General features: G+C 40.7%; 2 protein-coding genes across 4 annotated transcripts in view; one reads left to right on the top strand and one right to left on the bottom strand.

Moving 5' to 3' along the window:
- Positions 1-6,072, top strand: part of DNAJC9 (DnaJ heat shock protein family (Hsp40) member C9) — a 17,724-nt gene extending 11,652 nt beyond the window's left edge. The window contains exon 6 of the transcript XR_010920666.1: positions 5,972-6,072. The gene's annotated coding sequence lies outside the window, so the exon portion shown is untranslated. The remainder of the gene's footprint in view (positions 1-5,971) is intronic.
- Positions 194-20,001, bottom strand: FAM149B1 (family with sequence similarity 149 member B1). 3 transcript variants are annotated; one of them, XM_067552750.1, is made up of 15 exons: positions 19,880-20,001; positions 18,748-18,834; positions 17,750-17,882; positions 16,452-16,594; positions 14,358-14,477; positions 13,537-13,707; positions 11,278-11,465; positions 10,267-10,400; positions 8,225-8,278; positions 7,597-7,709; positions 6,196-6,420; positions 4,993-5,119; positions 4,259-4,384; positions 3,020-3,101; positions 194-1,520 (listed from the first exon to the last, which is right to left on the bottom strand). In XM_067552750.1, the coding sequence occupies exons 1-15, from the start codon at positions 19,927-19,929 to the stop codon at positions 1,444-1,446; spliced, it is 1,830 nt and encodes a 609-aa protein (XP_067408851.1). In that variant the 5' UTR covers positions 19,930-20,001; the 3' UTR covers positions 194-1,443. The 3 variants fall into 3 exon arrangements, with proteins under 3 accessions (XP_067408851.1, XP_067408852.1, XP_067408853.1); XM_067552751.1 differs by having other exon boundaries at positions 194-1,517; XM_067552752.1 differs by lacking the exon at positions 8,225-8,278.

Raw genomic sequence — 20,001 nt, 5'->3', positions numbered from 1 at the left:
TGTCCTCTGTCTGAGCAAGACTTCTGCTAATGGGACTTGTGGCCACTAAAGAGCAAATGTGCCCCCGGACAGTCACATCAGTCTTTTCATGAAGCTTGTGTCATGTATGTACTTACAGTGGGCAACAGAGGAGTCATTTGACAAAACCCCTACAAACTCTTCAATATTCCAAATTACAAACAAACCAATGATGTTTAGAAAAGGTTCTTTTAATGGAATATAAAATGACTCATTGTTTGTTAAAGAATCAGTTCCCTCAAAGTAACTGTCTTCACATTGTAGCAGAATGGTTTTGGTTAAAAAATATGAAAGATACCGACAATGTATGAATATACATATTTGCAGAGTGGCACTTACTGTTAATAGTAAAACCTGCGAGCTAATATTTATAGTTAAACTAAATTACAGAATTAGCTGCTTTATTAAATTAGTTACTTTACTGTGAAACTGTTGCATTTCATGTATAAGCTATATTGAATGATAATGGTAACTGTTTCTAAGTTAATATATCCCCATGTGTTTGTCTTAAAATAGCAGAATGTCGCTCTGGTATGTATGACTCAAAAGGTGAATGATGCTTGTGCACACATTTCCTTAATCACTCTAATTCATTTCAAAATGGAGACAGACCCATCTGAAATTAACAAAATATTTAATTAAAAAGGCTACTTAAAGGATTCTCTTACTTGGAGTCCTGTGTGGAAATAAATTTTCAGTAAAAAGATTGCTTTTATCCCCTATGGACACTTGCCTGAGTAACTAGTGGAAAGAGATTAGTTTATTATACAGGAAAGGACAGTAACATGCTGCAGTTAAGACAAGTTAAAATTAGCAAACATGGAAGCATAAGATTTCATTTTTATTTGCTACCTTACTTTATGCAACTGTGTTAGTATCTGGTGTTCTCACCACAGGATCCACAGTTTGTCCAGATTACCCGAACACCACAGTTGTACTGGCAGCATTATATGCAATAAATAAGTCTACTCATTTTTGATAGAGAAATTCTGCCAGAAATATCATTGTAGTGATTGAGATTTTAATAAAGATTACTGTGAAAAGTGCAATAGTCTTTCACTAAACTAGCCCATAGGCAACTGTTCCAGTAGTGCTACTGCTGCAGTAACAGGCACCAAAACGTCATGAGCAATACTTTTTTAAAAAGAAAATATTAGCAAATTTGGTAGACTTTTAGGATACAAGCTTTAGTGTTCACCAAACTAGCAAAACCTGGTCTACAGGAAGAAAACTGAAATGTGTTGAGTACCCTATAGTCTTTGGCAGCTGCTTTTTTTTAAAAACATACAAAAATAAAACCCTTCATGAAGATGTTTTTAAGTTCTTCTGTAAACAAGTCTGATATTGCTGAAATTCAACATCTTCATGAGGTTCCAGATGTGCTCTCTGCATCAGGGTGAGGGACAGATCCTTCCTCATTAAACATTATAGTCCTTGTCTGCTTCTTGTAACTGATCCACCTCGACTGTGAGCTCTTACAGAACCAGGTAGCTGAAGACCTACTACATAAAAATTGCATAACTTAAAAAACATCTTTTGGTATCTGCTAGAAGTCTTAAATGTCAAAACCATATACATCCACTTTTTCAATGTTAAAATACTTTCCTTTGTTTAATTTATAGTTATTAGCAATTACATTATCTGCATTTTGAAAACCAAGACTGATTACGTACAATCTTAAAATATACCTTTTATGAAACTTTCTGGAGGTGAGAATGGTATGAAAATCCTTAATTGAAACTTTTATATTGCTACCACCAAGTGTAGTGTACTATATTCATGTCCACACAGGCTGTTACTAGATGGCAAGCTGGTACCTTGTAGCTAAACAAATTACTGTGCAGCAAGCCAGGTTGTGAAAAGTCCTTGTTTAACATCCTCCTTCCACCTCCGTCCAGAAATAAGAATAGGAGATAACATGGAGCTGCTGCTGCCTGGGTGAGTTGGCATGCATTTCATTACTGGAGAACCTATGTGCCAGATCCTTCCTATTGTTATGCCTTTATGGATGGGATTCAGCTGTGCTCAAAGCCCAGCTCTACAAGAAGCAGCAAGCCTGGAACCTGCTGATTCTGATGACTGGAGCATTAGCCTTCTTAGAGTTAACACCACATACCAGAGGAGTCAAGAATTCCATCAGAGCGGGACCACTCATCAGAGCTTTCTAGTCGTACACAGAACATTCAGCAACCGTTCAATTCTTCTCCCGTTCTATTGCCCTGATGATGTGCTTCAACATTAAGCTGAAGGAGCCATCACATGCTCTGCATGGCCATTCAATTATTGGCACAGATGCCAACTGAGATAAATACCATCTTAACACCTCTCCACTAGCAATCTGACAGACCAACAACTACTAGAGACAAACACAGCAAGAACATTTAACAGTTTAAGTCTGCTGCCTCCTCTTTCTTATTCAGTGGAGGATGATCTCTCTCTTTTATTAAGCGAATAACCCAGAACATGATGGTGAAAGAACTAAGAAGAATTAGATATTCCATCACAGTTTAATTTGGTTACATCAATTTAGCTTCATTTGCCTTGTATCTGGTTTAAAATGAGGTGAGTATCCCCATAGCTTATATTGATTTAAAACACTTTCCATTAAACTGGTGCAGCTTTTAATACAGACAAAGCCTTAGTTACAGAGAGTGAACCAGAACCACCAGAACAATTATAACCTTGAATTCCACATAGGGTATTTGATCTTGCTTTCACTTCAATCAATTTCTATGCATTTTAATGGGAGACGGATCAAAGGCCCCAGTGTAAATGTACTTTGAATTATTTAAAGTGTTACATAATAGCTACACTAAAAACATACATTTAAAAACTACACAAGCCCTTCTCTGTGCAGTTTTATATGATAGTAAATAAGTATAAGATCCCTTGATTAAGAGGTTTACTGTTCATGTTGCAGCTATACCTTCCATCATGATATGAAAACAGCACCTATCCCACATCACACCCATTATTATTTCAGGCAAAATAATGCATGTACCTGTGCCTGCTGATCCTCTATTGGTTCGAGGTTGATTAGCATAATCAATAACAGTGCAAGAATGGTGATAGTGTGGATCCGGCTGAAAGATAAGGTGAATTAGTTTTCAATGCTTGCAGTAACACAATTTTTAAAAATGGCAAAGTCCCAAGATACCCAAAATTTCATTAAAATAGAACACTTCTAATGTTGCCTGATAACTCCAGGCTCACACATTATGCTTATGAGGTCTAAAATTAAAAGATTAATACTTTGGGGGTGGTTCTCCCTCTCCTTAAATAGACAGAGGACACCAACATCCCATCCACACACCAAAAAAAAAAAAAATTTATATATATATATAAAGTAAATTACTTGAAAGCACCCCTAGCCCTTGATTATAATTTCCGAAAGTAGTTGTTTCAACATAGGGCTTTACAAAGCTTAAGTGTTTCTAATTAGCAATTCACCGATGTCAAAGCCATACATGGAAACCATGAGCTATGGTGCAGGATTCAATACTCCTGAAGCTTAATATAATAAAAAAAAGTCTGGTTAAAACTAGGATGAGAAAGTAGTCAGACTGTTCCCCAATAAATTTTAAAGTAGAGAACTACACAGTAGCATCTGATACTGAAATTGAACTATAAGCACTTTACAAAAAATAGGGGTTGTTCAAGGAAACTTACAAAAACTATCCTACAGTTATGCAGGAGGTTGAGTAGATGGCCCAACAAGTCCCTTTAAGCTTACAAAGTAAAGCTTTTTTTTCTTCCCCATTTCTTCATGAGTGTAATCCTCATGAAAGGTGCTGGTTTGAAAAGCTCTGAAGATTAAAGTCATATTTATCTATAGATCAAGAGCAGCACAAGCAATGATAGAACAGGCTTCCCCGCAATACACCTCAAACTTGTTCTGGAAGGATGATCTCTAAGGAGAAGAGTGTACATCCAACAGCTGAAAATACTGACAGTAAGAGAGTCAGTTGTGGGGAATTTGGTGGCATGGACACTTAACCTCTAGGAACTGGACTGAGTCCACAATGTCATTTCACAGGTGCCAAAGAATGTTTTATCTACCAACCTGGGCAGATTTGAACGGAGGATGTAAAGGTTGTAGATTAAAGGTTCTGAACACTGTCACCAATCACTTGAGCCATCCAGTTCTCCATTAAGTATAACTGTTAACTGCCAAAGCAAAAATCTACCAAACACTCTCTCTGGATCTAGATACCATTTGGATACATTTGCCACTCTTTACCCAGAATGCATGTGTTGTGTTAGGCCTGGAGAAATGATCAGGCAAGAAAAGTCTCTCCTGTGGCTGCTGATGGTTAATCTCATCGGCCATTGCACTCTGAGCTCGACTGGAATTTCCTCGGGCTTTCTACAGAAAAGTACAGGAAAAAATAGACTATTTTTGATTGTGACTATACATTAAAGATAAAATCTTGGAATCAAAATCTACTCAACAACGAGCATCTTCATTTGAAACAGAAAATAATTCCTGCTTTCACTGGGTCTAAAACACACAACTCTATTCCAGATTGTTGGTCAAAACTCATGCAGCTTATTTTTTGTATTACAGTATTTTATTATCTTTATTATCATAACTATGATGAAGAATTTCTAAGAACATCGGTTCCAGAGGGGTAGCCGTGTTAGTCTGTATACAGCAAAAACGAGAGTCCTGCAGCACCTTAAAGACTAACAAATTTCTGTGGGCATCAGCTGACCAAGTGGGTTGCAGCCTACGAAAGCTTATGCCCGCAGAAATTTGTTAGTCTTTTAAGGTGCTACAGGACTCTCGTTGTAAGAACATCAGGTTAATTTGGATAACGATATAAACCAAAAATAAAAATACAATAAAGAATTCTTGAACTTGCCAATGCAATCTGTAATGAGATAAGTTTAACATTTTTTGTTAGCATGTCTCTCATTTCCAAAGAATATAATCAAATATGTTTTTATATGACACGCAAATCGGGAGGTTACCGTTTGCCTTTGGGATCCCACGCTGTTCAACTGCTCCACCACGTCAGCAGTATTAATAGGTGGCAGAAGAGTATTTCGGCTCAGTGGCATTAAGGAGGGTGACAACAGCTGGTCATGTGCAGTAGGACTGGAATCCGCCACCACCAACAACCAAAAATATACATTAATGCCAGAGATTATGAGACCGATGTGAGCTAAAGCAAATGAAACAATAAAACTCAGGACAACACATGCAGAATTGTAATTTAAGATGCTGGGTTGTTGTGGGGAGAGTATAGGACAGTGTTCTTCATTGCAAGGCGCAGGAGCCAGTGGTGGCTCCCATCAACCCTAAGTGCGGCTCCCTGACTAATTGTTTATCTTCCAATTTATTTTATTTTTAACATTCGAATATGTACTGAGCCTATCAAAATCTGCCTTCTTTACATGTCACATGGTACGATGTGCGCCAATAAGTACATCTAAATATATCCATTGTATAATAACTGTAATATTACCATAGCAACCAACATGTTAATTTAGCAGTTGTGGCTTTCACACTGATTTTTTGCCAAAGTGGCCTCCGCTTGAAAAATAGTGAAGATCATTGGTATAAGGAAAACTGGGCTTCAAGGAAGAGCAGTGCACTGGAATAAACTTGAATTTTTTTTTTAAATGACAAAATTTTCTTACCCAGTAATTTCCTGTATTCCCTTGTTAGTGGGCTTGGGTCTGCTCTTCATGCATGTTATCAATGTATCCCTTGGGAAGGGAAACCTTCCAGAGACCTTGAGGTATGTTATGGTCCAGTCAATGGTCAAAATAACATCAGTGGTCTCAACAGTTTCACTAGATCTCAGATCTTCCCTATGCTAAGCAAGGTTCTGGGAAAGGTAACAGCAGCCCAGCTCCAGTAGCATGTAACTACTTACCACTAGAGCCCTCCCAGACAGGTTTCAAACCTAGCTATGACATTGAGACAGCACTGTTACTCTTACAGATGATCTTGTGCCATGAACAATGACTGGCAAGATGTCTAGACTCATTCTACTGGATTTATCAGCTTTCTCAGGAGGCAGTGATTTAATTAGCAATTGTATTTTTTTAAATTAAAAAAATGATATGCATTGCCTCCATTTGACTGCTTTTCTGCTTTATATGGACTTGGTTTCATAAACCTTTGGTTCCATAATTTGTAGAATGAGAACTGGTTTTTAAACATACAGTCGTGTTCCCCTGATGACTTCATCCATGGATCTTGGTGTCCCAGAGCGAGAGTGGCTAGGATGAATAGGATGCAAGGTGCGTGGTGGTGGGTTCCGTCTTCTAGCAGAATGAGCAGAATATGACAAAGAAGATGTACTGAGCTCAAGAGTGCGATTTGGCCGAGTTCTTGTTGAGAGGATGGAACTGGAGCCTGGCCTCAATAGTGGTTTGTCATCCAGATCTCTAACAACAGAATCAAGAAACCAAACAAAACATACATAAACGTCATTATAACTGATTTCATACTGTTAGAACAGTCCTGGTCTGAAACCTACACTAGCAACATAATGTACTGATAAAGCTGGTACACTTTAGATATCATTATTTATATATGTCAGGGAGGGCTGTGCTACCAAGGAATAGGGCAAGGAAGAGAAAGAAAGGAGTTAGGCTTTATTTGTAATTATCATGAAATGTTCCAGATTGAAGAGAGTAGAAATGAAATTACTATTACCAGAACAAATGCAGCAACAACACAAAGCTTGGCAGTGCCAGCTAAACGCTCACATCCTTGGCTTTGTGCCTCAGACTAGATCAACAGGCCCATCTCTAGGGATGAGAGGGCACATTAGCTTCCAATTCCATTCAACCTGTGATTGTCCTCTTCAGGATGAGGAAAATGATGCCAGCTAGTAATAGTAGTGATGCAGACATCAGCGCACTAAGTAATAAACTAGCCATATTAAAAAATAAATTTTAAAAGTTTAGGGTCTTAATGGGTTAATGCGTTAATCTTTCATCTCTGAAGACCAAACTGAAATCATGTTTAGCTCAGAAACAAAAGGGTTTTGCTTTTTTCATTTGTTGCATGTCACAAAACCACTGCACAGTTTGTAGTCTGGCAAGAGGGAGCCTTTCTTTGAGACTCAATAAATGAAACAACAGGCTTGTTATGGAAACAGACTGGTATACTGGCAGAGTGGTAAGAGGACTGCTTCACCACTTTCCTCCCCCATGCTTCATGCTAGCCAAGCTGTATCAGTCTCTTACATGAACATCCAAACGCTACATTTAAAAAAACCCCAAAACTTCAACCCCGTCCTTTTAGCTACCCTTATGAAATCATAGTATATTTGATACTTTTAGATTCTGATTCAGCAGGTATTTAAGCATGTGAGTAGTTCTATTGACTTCAATGAGCTTACACAAGAGCTTAACGTTAGTCATGTTCAAGTGTAGTAAATATACTACATCACTGAGGACAGATAAATAGTTGAGAAATAATCAAGAACCACTCCTTACACTGTGGGAGATGAATTGCCATGACACTGGGTTTAAGCCCAATATATTCTTCTTTCCTACCATTAGAGAGCTCAGTTTTACTACAGTACTATGCAGACAAAAAGCTACTGCTCTTACAATATTTTGTCTATTAGAGGCAGATTCCTTTGCTGTAAGTGGATCCCATGTATCACCATCAAACCATTCAGATTTCGCTGAGGGCCACCAGTTGGTCCTTGAGAGACATTTATCTGCAAGTTAGAATAAAACAGATTTACTTTTGACATGATGATGTCACCTATGTTCTTGTCCTTACCAAATAATCACTGGAAAACAAGAGAAGCTCAATGCTTCCAAGCAAAGCTGAGTATATTCATATACATTATTCTCATATCTTAGCCAAATATCCTATAAATAACAGTTTAGGCTTGGTCTTGCAAATGATGGCACTTAGTATACATTTCTATTTTATAATATCTGCTACCATAGCGCATATTCTACTTAAAGTTTCACAACTGAGGCTTTCATTGCAGGAAACAATCTTGTGACATGGGTGCACACATGGGTGTAATATAAGTAACTGCTGTAAGAGAATATTTATGATCTCACTTTACAATGTGTCTGGGCACTTGTTTTATGTCAAGAACAAAACTGGAAAATCCTCTCCTGTAACTCAGGCTGATCTGGGAAAATGACAAATTCCACCCACCACAAGGATACCAATAGTAAGAACAACAGAGCTTTAATCTCTCTCCATCATACATACTGGAGGCGATTTTCTCCTCTTTTTGGTTTTGCAGCCACATCTGGGTTGTGGGCACTACACATACAATAAAGTAAACATGAGGAAGAGGTAGAGGATTATACAGGAAAAGTGGGAAGAAAGAAATAAAAAGGAAAGAATTGAGTTAAAAACTGACTGAATATAGATAACATTTTTGGTGCTTGCCACTTTAGGGACATATAATCCTAAAGTAGAACATGAAGGGCCAGAATCAGTATCTTAAAAAAAAAAAATCATATATATGTTTTGTAGCAAGACGCTGTGGCCTTCCTCAGAGATTGGGCCTGAGGAAGGGTCGCGACCCCCCTACTGGGCAGAACCAGGCTCTGCAGCCCAAACCACCTGGAAGCAGAGGGGCGGAGCCAGGGCAGGGAAGGGAACTATAAAAGGTCGGCCCAGCAGCTCAGCCCAGAGGAAGCTGCTGCTGGAGGCAGACGTGTCTTCCCAGAGGCTGCAGTCTAGGTCTGACCCAGGCCCTGTGGCTGTTTGGATCAACCACACCACTGACTGGCGTTGCCAAAGCCTACCCAGACTGCCGGATCCTAGTGACTGGAGGGGGCCATTGGGCCCTAGTAGTGGGGAGAAGCTACCCAAGACCGCTGAGTGGGAGAAATCCTGAGGCCAGCCCTGACCTGGAGGAGCAGCTTGATGTCGGGGACCTACTGGAGTGGACTCAACCTGGAATACCAGAGGACCCCCTGGGACCTTGTGACCTGGAGGAGCTGCACTCTGCTGACGACCCTGAGGAGTTTCCAGATCTGCCACTGGTCGACAGTGAGGACTCTCACTCGCCGTCTATCCCAGCGACCCAGAGGGAGACGATTGGCTTCAGGAACCTAGGGACAGCCAACTCTAGAGTGCCTGAGTCTGGGATTGGACCAGTCAGCATGTTGTGGCTGGATCCCCGCTGACTCAATGGCAAACCACTTTGCCACGGATAGGGCCCTGGGCTGGGACACAGTGGAGTCGGGTGGGCCTGGATATCCCTCCCCACTTCTTTAACCATCCTGGGAGTGGTTGGCTTCCTCTGAACTGCTGGCCAGAGGATACCGAGCTTTGCCAGCCCCACCTGACTGTAAGGCCAGGGGCTATAGACCACTTTACCTGCCCCGCATACTTGAGGTCTGGGGGCTATTGACTGCCACATCAGCCCTGCTCGGCTTGAGGGTTGGGGGCTGTAAACTGTTTACCTGCCCCGCCCGCTTCAGGGTCGGGGGCAACAGACTACGGACCAGCCCCACCCTGTTTGAGGGCCGGGAGCTATAGATTGCTCGTGCTTGTCTGCCCCGCTTGAGTGTTGGTGGCTAAAGACTACTTTGCCTGCCCCGCTCTGCCTGGGAGCCGGGGGCAACAGACTGCTTGTTCCCCCTGCCTGGTGGAAGGCGGGGGTCGTGAACTCCTTATCAGACCTGCCCTACATGAGGGCCAGGGGGCTACAGACTACAAGGGAAACCTGCCCCCACCTGGGAGCTGGGGCTAAAGACTCATAAGCCAGGAGCTCATTCCCCTAGGCAAAGGCGCTGTGGCCTTCCTTAGAGCCTGGGCCCGAGGAAGGGTCGCGACGCCTTGGCTGGACAGTGCCACCAGCTTACAGTTTGAAATGTGGAGTCACTTACCACCTCACATAGACTAGACTCTGATTTCTAGTATCTGATGACCTTGGAAATGGCTGGGCTGACAATGACTAGGACATCTCTTGTGCACACTAATAAGAACTTCACAGTTTAGCTCAAATGTTATGTATGGAAAAAAATCTACACCATTACCATCCAAAACTCACCATACCTTGGTCGCATTATAAATGATGCTATAAAACAGTAACAAAATGTAAAATAGAAAAACAAGGATAAAAAAATTGTGACTGAGGCATAACAAAACTAAAGTTTTAGAAAGGGCAGTTAGTGATCATGCTTCTAATTTGAAGAAGAGATCAAATCACAAATCTCCCTCCAGAAAACTTTAGCCTGGCTGGCCAGGCAGTGTTACTTCAACTCACCCTTAATCAGTTGGCTAGTAGAACTTACCAAATTTGAGGTGATGAAGGGCATTTTAGCTTGTGGCACTCGAGGTAATACCAATGGCAAAGGTTCAAACTGCAGAAAAGGACTCCCAGGATCCATTCTCATTGTTTCTACAGTTATGATGTTTTTCTCATCGTCTGTGCACAAGAAGAAGAGCAGAGAATCCACATTACTACAGGCTATCTGCATTGCCACTTTATGGGCAATACTTTGAATCCAAAGCTTTTAGGCTCTTTTTTGATGGATTTCACCCGGGTGTTTAACTCTGTTTAATACTGTTAAATTCATGTTTCGTCAAGTTGAAAAATCAAATAACCAAGGTACTGTTGCCTTTTAAAAGGTCATCACCAAAATATGTCTTTTATTCCATTCCATACAGTGGTAAAAAATCCTACTCTGCAGGCATGGATCCTATGATTTTTCTCACAGAAAGACAGTTGGAGTTGTTAAAGAGTAATATCAACTGCAGATTTTAACAATGCTTGAAAATATAATGTGCTGGGGAATATTGTCTATAATCTATTTTTATTTTTTAGTTTACATCATACACTGATCTTTTAAAAAAAAAAAAAACCACTAATACTTTACTGCAGTATCTTTGCTCTGATGATGCAGAACAGCAACTAACCAAAAGATGAAATAAGTGTATCACAATACAAACTACGTTCTCAAATCTGTGTGGTTACCAAAGACATTAGTGAACTGATTATGTTTGGGTGGTGGGAAGGCAAAGAGAAACAGTGTTTCCCAAGCAGAACAGACTGACAAGTGTTATTTACAGGATTCTAAAAAATTATTGAAAACTATGGAAGGTATAAAAACTGTAACAAGTAATAAAGGGTATAGACCACCTCTTTTGAAAGTATGATTTAATGTATAATTATTGCCTCCAGAAATACAGTATATCCTATGAGGCTAATGCTTACTAATTTTAAGCACTCCAAAAAGTATCCTTTTTAAAAAGAGCATCAGAATTACATCCATTTCAAATTTTATTTCAACACTGACCCTTACCAGAGACTGATCCTTCCCAGTGCCGGCAGATTAACTCTTCCATATAACCCAGGACGTCACTCCACACATCATCAAACACGTATGTGAGCACAGCATCCTTCATGCAATAATATGGAGAGATAGGAGGAAAACCTAATTTCTGTCTGTCAGAGGAGAGTCCAATTGTCCTTTCATGCAACTCTTCCTCCCTGTAAGGAGAGTGAACAAGATTTATACCTTGACTTAAACAAATTGTTTTCTCTATCCTTTGCATTTTGTTGTAATCATTTAATGTATTTAAATCACTGATTGTGTTGGTTACATATGTACACCTCTGATAAAGTTAGACTTTGGTTTATTTCCTTTTAAGTTCAAATGGGTAGGTCAGGATAGCTGGCTGCATGATTACAAGAAACGACTTCAGCAGAAATGGTTATTTCTCACAAATTATTGTCTGTTGAGGGCTGACAGTGCATTCAACAAATAAGAGCAGATGACCCACTGAATCCAGTACTGGAGACAGCAAGCTCCTGTGGATAGAGCACTGGAAGGAGAGTATATTCCAGAGTCTGCCACTGATCTACTGTGTGAGCCTATGTAAATCATTTTACCTCTCTGTGCCTTGTTTTTCTCATCTGTAAAATGAGTATAATGATATTTATCCTCCTTTGTAAAGCACTTTGATTAATGAATATATAATTAATGAATATATATAAAAATGTTCTATTAATATTTACAGTTTGAATACTCGGACTGCCAGTGGGAATATTATCTGCCACTAGGCAGCAATCTTGCAATGCACATCACTACAAACTCCCTGATTTTGGAGAAAGAAGCACCTGCAGATGGTTAGTCGCATTTCCTGCCTATTGATCTAACAGCTACCAAATACTCAGACTATAGAGAATTTAAAAAGAAATAAAGCTCTTTTATTAAAAAGACACAAAAAGCTCAGGGGGCAATAAGAGACCACAGCTGCAGGACAAGATGTGTATTGAGTTCTGAAGGCCAGGAGATGTTTGTTTCATTCAAAAATATGATGGGTCAGCCCAAAGATTTCACATGCTGACACACAATAAAAAATATTTCAGCCTCTATTTATTACAGCATCAATATCTTCTATTTAATATTTAACATAAAAATGCTACAAATTTTGAAGCGAAAGAAGGGCCAGCACTAAAGGAATTTTTTATACTGACTCCTTAATACCTTACAAAATTATCTGTTGTTTGGCTGTTCACTGCAATATTCATCTCTTACTGACCTGGTCAACACATGCCATACAGTGGTTTTCAAACTGGGGTATGTGTACCCCTACGGGTATGTGAGCTCCTGTCAAGGGGCATGCGAGAAAAATCCTGTAATGGCGGACAACGCATTTTATTTAGTACAGAAGTTTTCAAACTGTGGGGTGCACCCCAGTAGGGGGGTACGGAGGAGTGTTAGGGGGCTCCCCTTTGAGTTACAATTTTTGGTTGCGACCCTCAACCCAGACAGGCTGGATGGCTCACTGAGGTGAGTCAGGGGGTGGAGGTGATGCTCCCTGCCCGAGCCCCGCCACGCAGGACTGGCCCAAGCCACCTGGTATCACCCATCGCCTCTCCACACCGCCTCCCCCGAACATTCCTGTGCACCCCACGGTTGGAAAACCTCTAGAAGCTGTTGCTAAATGGAATGCAGAAATCTGGGTGGGAGGGGGTATGTGACCTGCATGTCCCCCACCCCCAGTGTTGCTTCTGCCTATCTCAGATGGGAGCATGCGATAGACTACATTATTTGGAAAGGAGTACCCAGCCTAAAGTTTGAAAACCACTGCCATACACCAGTCAGAAGCTCATGAAATGTACACATAAGTGACTTTGGTTTTTCAAACTAGTTAACTTGAGACCAACTGACAAACCAATAGAGATTTCTTTTATTTTGGTTTCCATTGGGCAAGTTGCACAAAGTAAGTGGTGTTTCTAACTGCTACCCTTTATTTCCTTCTTTTGATGGAAACAAATGTAAATTATTTTCTCATAAACAGTGAGTCCAGAACAATTTAAATCGCTCTTAAGTAGGTGGAAAGGTCCAATACTACATAAACATTAATGAACTGGACACTGAAATGCAGAAACAACACCAAGCACATTGTTCATGCTTAACAACTAATAACAAACTTGACATCAAAATCATGTAACAGACCCTTGGCTATTATGTTATAAACCGTCCAGGCCAGAAACGGAAGCAACTAGTGTGAACAGTTATAAAAAAGAATGAAGACAAGTACTTAATACCTACACATCTCTGCAGTCAAATGCTAAATATTCCTCCATTATTCCTTCAGAGACAATTACTCCATCTTCACCTTCTTCACTCTCCACAGAGCACACAGTAAGAGGTTTTGAAAAGTCATTACCTTTATGAACGGGAGTAACACACAGAGGTACCTTCTTGCCCAAAATACTAAACCTGAACAAAAAATATGTTTTTCAAAAAGCAGAACACAAAATAAATTTGTTATTCTATTTATGACAGCAGAATTTAGCTTTTCCTGTATGGTCAACTAAGAGACATAAGATGGTTTGGTTGGAAGACCACATGATAGGTACATTAATGGCTTAGCTATTGCAAAGGACAGTTAGCCTGCGTACTGTGGATATTAATGCTTTAGTGCTGTATATTTGTAATGCTTATACAAGAGTCTACAGTCACAGAGAATAAGTTTATAAAAACAATTGTAAAGAAAAAAGTAGTACTTATATAGTGTTTTATATCTTTAAACCATTGTACAAACATTAATAGTTAATTAATGTCACTGAAAATGACTGTATATAGAAATCCTCAAAAAACTAACCCTATCAACTTATTAGGCCAATTTGTAGTTTCCTGGACCTCAATAATAGACCCATGTGGAAGGTCTAAGCATCCTGAATCTAACAACACATTTCTTTTGGCTACCAATCCATGCTTCATCCAAAAACCTACCAAACAAAAAATGGGGATGCTTGACTTCATATATATAACTCATAAATTAAGAAAAGAAATTGATTGTTGCAATCTTTGAGCAGAAAAATCATCTTCATACATTGGTACAATCTGGGAAATCTATAGATACTTACTCACTAGAATCTCTTTCTTGTACTGGGCTGACATGCAATGAACGTAAGCTGCTAGAAGGTGAACTTGAATACCACCCAAAACCTTCATCTGTGGGGATTACTACCTGCTTCCCCAAAATCCTATAATAGAAAAAAGAAAATAAAAAATCAGAAAATGTGATACGTGAAACAGTTGAATGATTTATAATACAAGGAAGTAAACAAAGAAAAATTTACTGTGAAGCCATATGAACACCACAGAAATAGTACAGTTGTTTGTATCTCATGCATACCGCTTTGAAATATACTCATCAAATAAGAACTTTTCTACTTTTCAGATTATATTTTAATGTGGTTTGAGGTATTTTCTCTAACATATTGCATGGCATCATGCGTATACATTAGGAGAATTATTTTGCTTTCTCCTCTTCTAACACTAAGGCCTTAGAACAGTGTTTCTTAACCTGGGGTTTTAGAGGGGTCGCAAGTGCAGAGCTGGTATTGGGGGTGGCAAGAAAGGCAATTGCCTGGAGCCACAGGGGCGCCATGAAACTAAGTTACATGCCTCAGCCCCGTGGGGGTGGGACTCAGGCTTCAGGGGTACAGTAGTTTGGAAAGGTTAAGAACCACTGCCTTAGAGTATTGGTAAATCTGTCAAAGTACAGGAGGTTGTGACAGGGTGTACCAACAGGGCCCAACCAATTATTGTGGACCTGTGTACCAATGGGGCCTGACCAATCACTGTGGACCCAGGAGATCATGCCCCCTCACCACTGCTGCGCACGGTCCAAATGGAAGGGACAGATAAAAGGAGGCAGCCCAGCTCAGTCCAGGCTGGTATGGGGAAGAAGGATGTGTGCTGCAGGCTCCTGTGACTCTCCAAGTGGTATGAGCCATGGACCCGGACTACACTATGGAGGACTAGCCAACTGCGGAGACTGACTGGGATGCTGAGCCACTGCCAGCTGAGGAGATGCCTGAGAAGAGTCCTACAGCAGGAATTGACCCAGAAAATATAATGAGCTAGTACTTGAACCCTTAACTAGGAATATTCTGGCTTCACAGGGCCCTGGATTGGAACCTGGTGGAGTAGGATTGGCCCAGATTCCCCTACCTGCCCCCTCCCCCCACCAACTACTATTGCTGCTGCTCTCAGGAGGCTCAGGGGCCACAGACTGTTTGCTTTGCTCTCCCCTGCCCAAGGGCTGCAGACTGACTGGTTGCTCTGACCTGCCAAGAGGGTCAGAGCCCCTCGCTGCTATTGCCTGCCCCAGTCAGGAGGCTAAGGGACCATAAGACTGTTTGCTTTGCCCTGCTCTGCCCAGACAGATTTTTTGCTCTGTCCTACACAGAGAGTCAGAACCCTCCCTCTCAACTGCTATTATTTCCCCTAGCCAGGAAGTTTAGGAGAGTAGAAACTGAGCATTTGCCCTGCCCCGCTCCACGGGTTGCTGACTGTGGTGTTTGCTTTGTCCTGATCAGGGACTATAGCCTACTTGTTGGCTTTACCCTGCCCAGAGGGTCAAAGTCCCAACTGTGGTTGTTTGCCCCAACCAGGAGGCTCGGGAGGCATAGATGGAGTGTTTGCAGGGGCCCTGAGTCCCCCTAATCAAAATTGCCTGATCCAACAGAAAGTCCCAAAGAGTGTGTGACGGGGTGTACCAATCCTACCCTGGGCCAACAGGAGGGTGGCTGTGTTTGACATGCAGGAATGCATGTGACAGAGATAAAAATTTAAGAATAAGATTTATGTCTCCAAACAGCCATGAAAACTGGTAAGCTATTCACTTGTAAAGGAGGAATGGATTTTTGGTGTTTTTTAAGTATCTCACAAAATAACATCCATCACTTCTAAGAAACAATGCCTTGCAACCTTTTCTAAGAAAAAAATCTTACTATTTTAGGGCCCAATGCAATGCAAAATATCAACAGTCATCCAAGCACTTGAAGGAACTAAATGGAGCCTTGAAGTGGTGGAGGAGGGGTGGGAGCAGGCAGACACATACACTCTCATCAGTTCTAACAACGGTTAAAAATACAGCCCTTTTCACCACAAGCAATTTAGTTCTTTAATAATTCTGTGACATTACCAGCATTAATCCATCAATAAAATACCTGAGATGAAGAAAGCTAGATGTCCATTGTTGGCACTCTTCTTGCAGACCCTCAACATGCACACTTTCTTTCTGTTCATATAAAAGCTCATCAATGTGTCTGAACATCTGCTGAACTCGTCGTGTGGCAGCTTTATCAAATTCCTAGGAAGGAAAATTATCCAAAAAAAATATTGAAGGGGGTGATATATTATTAAATATAAAATAATATATAAATAAATATTAAATTGGGGGTGACAATTTTTTAAGCCACTTAAATTGGAAAAAGCATTAGTTTATTTAAACTTTAGCGGGACTGATTGAAATAATAAGGCCCTCTCTCACAGTGAGGCTCGTTAACCTTAAGTCTCTTTCCATTGGAGGCAACACTGATTGATGTAATCACAAAATTTAGATCAGCACTGTCCCTACTGGATGGTTTGATAGAAAAGACATCAGAGGTTTTGGAATATTTGTTTTAGCTCAAAAATAAAGAAAATTATAGGTCAGTTGAGACATGGCAATTCAGGTAAATTATCTAGAAACATGAGAAAATAAGACCCATCCAAATTTTCAGTTAAATGGAAAATTATTAATCATGCCATAGATGGTGGCAAAGAATAGAAAAACAATGCTGAGCAGTACCAGATGTTGCCACAACTTTGACATTGAACAGTAATTAAGGATCGACAGGTGTCAAATCCTCTGATGCAGCCAGTAAACAACTGAGGATGCTTCTCCAGATAGAAAACAACTGAAGAAGATTCTCAAGTCATTTAAAGTTCATCAGTTTTTCTGTTTCCACTACAGAGAGAGCAATAGTACTTGTTAGTTGCAGCCTATATGGGAACATGAAAGAGAAATATATTTTTAAAGGGAAAAATTTTCAGTGGCTTTAATGTGCTTTGAGAAGCACAGAAGTTTTTCAAATGCAGTTGAGTAAATCTAAACCAACCACATGCAAACCACACTCTGGCATGTAAGGTTGAACAATTAGGGCATATATGCTGTACACATTATCCTTACTCACCAAATCACCTGTGATCCAAAAGTTTTAAGCTAAGAATGCACGCTATACTATATTCAGGTATTAGCAAAACATGTCCTGAGTAGACAATAAAGAAAAGAGGGTGGTGAGGAGTTAAACGAGAAAGACCCTCTGTTTCTTTTCCCATAACAAATATCACTGCATTATTTACAGCTCTCTGCTTAACCTGGATCTTGCAAAAAAAATGTATTCAAAGTGCTACTTTAAATGTGTTAAACCATCAGAGACAGTGGAAAGGTTGTATTTATGCTGGAGGACTGTGTTTTACTCACATCGTAGCCCCAGGAGAAAACTGAGCTGTCTTCAGTGGAGGTGCCTGTGTAACTCTGACTAGCAGACCATGAGCTCCCATTGTCACCTGGAGTAATATCTGGGTAATTTGATTCCTTCAAGATTTCAGACTCACTAAAATGCATGTTTTGAGGGTGAGGGGGAGAAAAAGTTCTCATGAGATACATTCACAAATGTGGATGAATAAACTTTTTTTTCCTGTACATAAAGCCATGTTTATAACAGTTTACATTCCAGTACAGGGCTGCAAGATTAGGCTCTTTAGATGCTCATTTTCCAAGAGTTATTTTACTATCTTCTGCCTTTAATTACATAAAGAATTACCGGTTCACCTTCTTCACTCCTCAGAAAAATCACTCTCCCTCTCTCTTGCTTCTAGCATAAAAATGAGATAAACCACACCATATGCAAGCTGTGATAAGTCAAAAGGTTTTAATATTCTGAAAATTATTCCCAACCATTACATATGCTCCCATAAATGTATAATAGGGCTTCAAAAACATACCATATCATCTAGCCAAAATGAAAGCGAGGGCAACCATCAAGGCAAAGAATCAGTGCTGGAGTGAGAAACCTGGATCAAGCTGCTGGGAAGGAGACAGTGCTGGGATTCAATTGTTTCCATCCTCATTATGACCCCCAGGGAGCTGTTCTATGTGGGTGGACCTCTTTGCCTATGCAGAGTCCCCTTAATTTCAGCAGCAACCTGTGCAAGTGCAGCGCTCTGCTCATATGGAGCAGCTTATAGGACTGAGGCCTATATGGTATTATCTTTGGGAATCAAGCATTAGTAGTGTAGTAGTTATACTGTGGATTCATGCCATTCTGAATTAACACATATAGTACCTAATTTTATAAACTCTATCACTGTGATATCTTTATAATGAGGACAGAACACAAAGGTGTCTGTTTCTCTTTGGTCTCCAGACAAAAATCAAGTTTATTTTACTACTCCTGATACCTCAAGAATTCTTCATACCTTTCAGTGGCTGGAGTAGCTGGGTAAATGTCATCTAGTGGCTCTGGCAGGGGATGATGCTCTAAAGCATTTTTTGTAAATCCGTGACTAAAAGAAAAATAAAATAAATAAGCTCAGTTTGACATTACTTCTGAGAATAAACCTGCACAACTCAAAACTTCTGCAGAGTTCCAGGGCATTACAGGTTTTTGCTGGTTTTCAAGAAAAACCAACACCATGCCCGCCTGAACTTGCTTTATATCCCTAGAGGATTAGTGCCACTATATTAAATAACTACCAGTATTCCATTACAAACCTTTTGTCCTATTGTCATCATAACCTTAGAATTTGAAGATAAAAATTAACTCCAGAATGAAACTTGGGATACAAGGTCTTAGTTTAGGAGCCACTGTCTCCTTTTAAACTAAGCTTACATATACATTTGGCCCTTTTTCATCGAACTAATCTTTTCAGACTAATATAAATATGTGGCAATGCTAACCATAGGCAGTACAAATATTTTATTTACATTAATAATTGTATTTATTTTGTTTAGATACTGTACGCCCCACCCCCTCACTACAGCTTCTACAACATTTAGATTTTAACAAGCCTTTTGAAAAAAAAAAAAAGATCAGACAGGTTCCTTCCCGCTTTATTTTGGCTATCGCTTTCTATACCCCAGAGAAGCTTGGACTAAGATGGGGTCTCCACACAATATTAAGGGCCAGAGCAGTGCTGAGTTATCTTGCAGATTTCTGTTTACTAAACTGCTGCCACTCCTAACGAATCAAAGCCTGCTAGCGCTAGCTATTCTTGGAGCAGCTCCTGTGCAGCATACCCAGCATGGCCAACGCGAGCAACTTGATCACATTTCTCGCAATATTTGATGTTTTAATGAAAACCCACACTCGGGGGTGCCGATTAGAGGGAGGGCTCAGGCGCGGTGTGTAAAAGGTGCTGCTGTCGGGCTGGGGGGGGGGGGGGAAGCTCGGGCCCTATGCGGTGGGTGCAGCTGTCAGGCTGGAGGGGTGCTGCTGACGGGGACGGGGGGGGCAGTCGGCCGTTGGTGCTGTTACCGCCAGACCTCCCGCGCGTGGGCGGGGGTTGGACCTAGCCGAGCTGCAGGGGCTACGGCGAGGGGGACACTCACATCTCCAGGGCGTCGGGGGGCACCGGCTTCCGCGTGTATCGCGAGATCATTCTCCAGCCTCATCCTTCATCGCGGCTCCTGACGCCGCCGGGCTCTGCCTCCGGCCGCCATGACAACGCCCC

Source organism: Emydura macquarii, unplaced genomic scaffold (assembly GCF_026122565.2).
Source record: "Emydura macquarii macquarii isolate MOO-44397 ecotype Brisbane River unplaced genomic scaffold, CSIRO-AGI_Emac_v2 contig_1390, whole genome shotgun sequence".
In the NCBI taxonomy this organism is placed as follows: Eukaryota; Metazoa; Chordata; order Testudines; family Chelidae; genus Emydura; species Emydura macquarii.
This window is presented reverse-complemented; position numbering and strand designations above follow the sequence as displayed.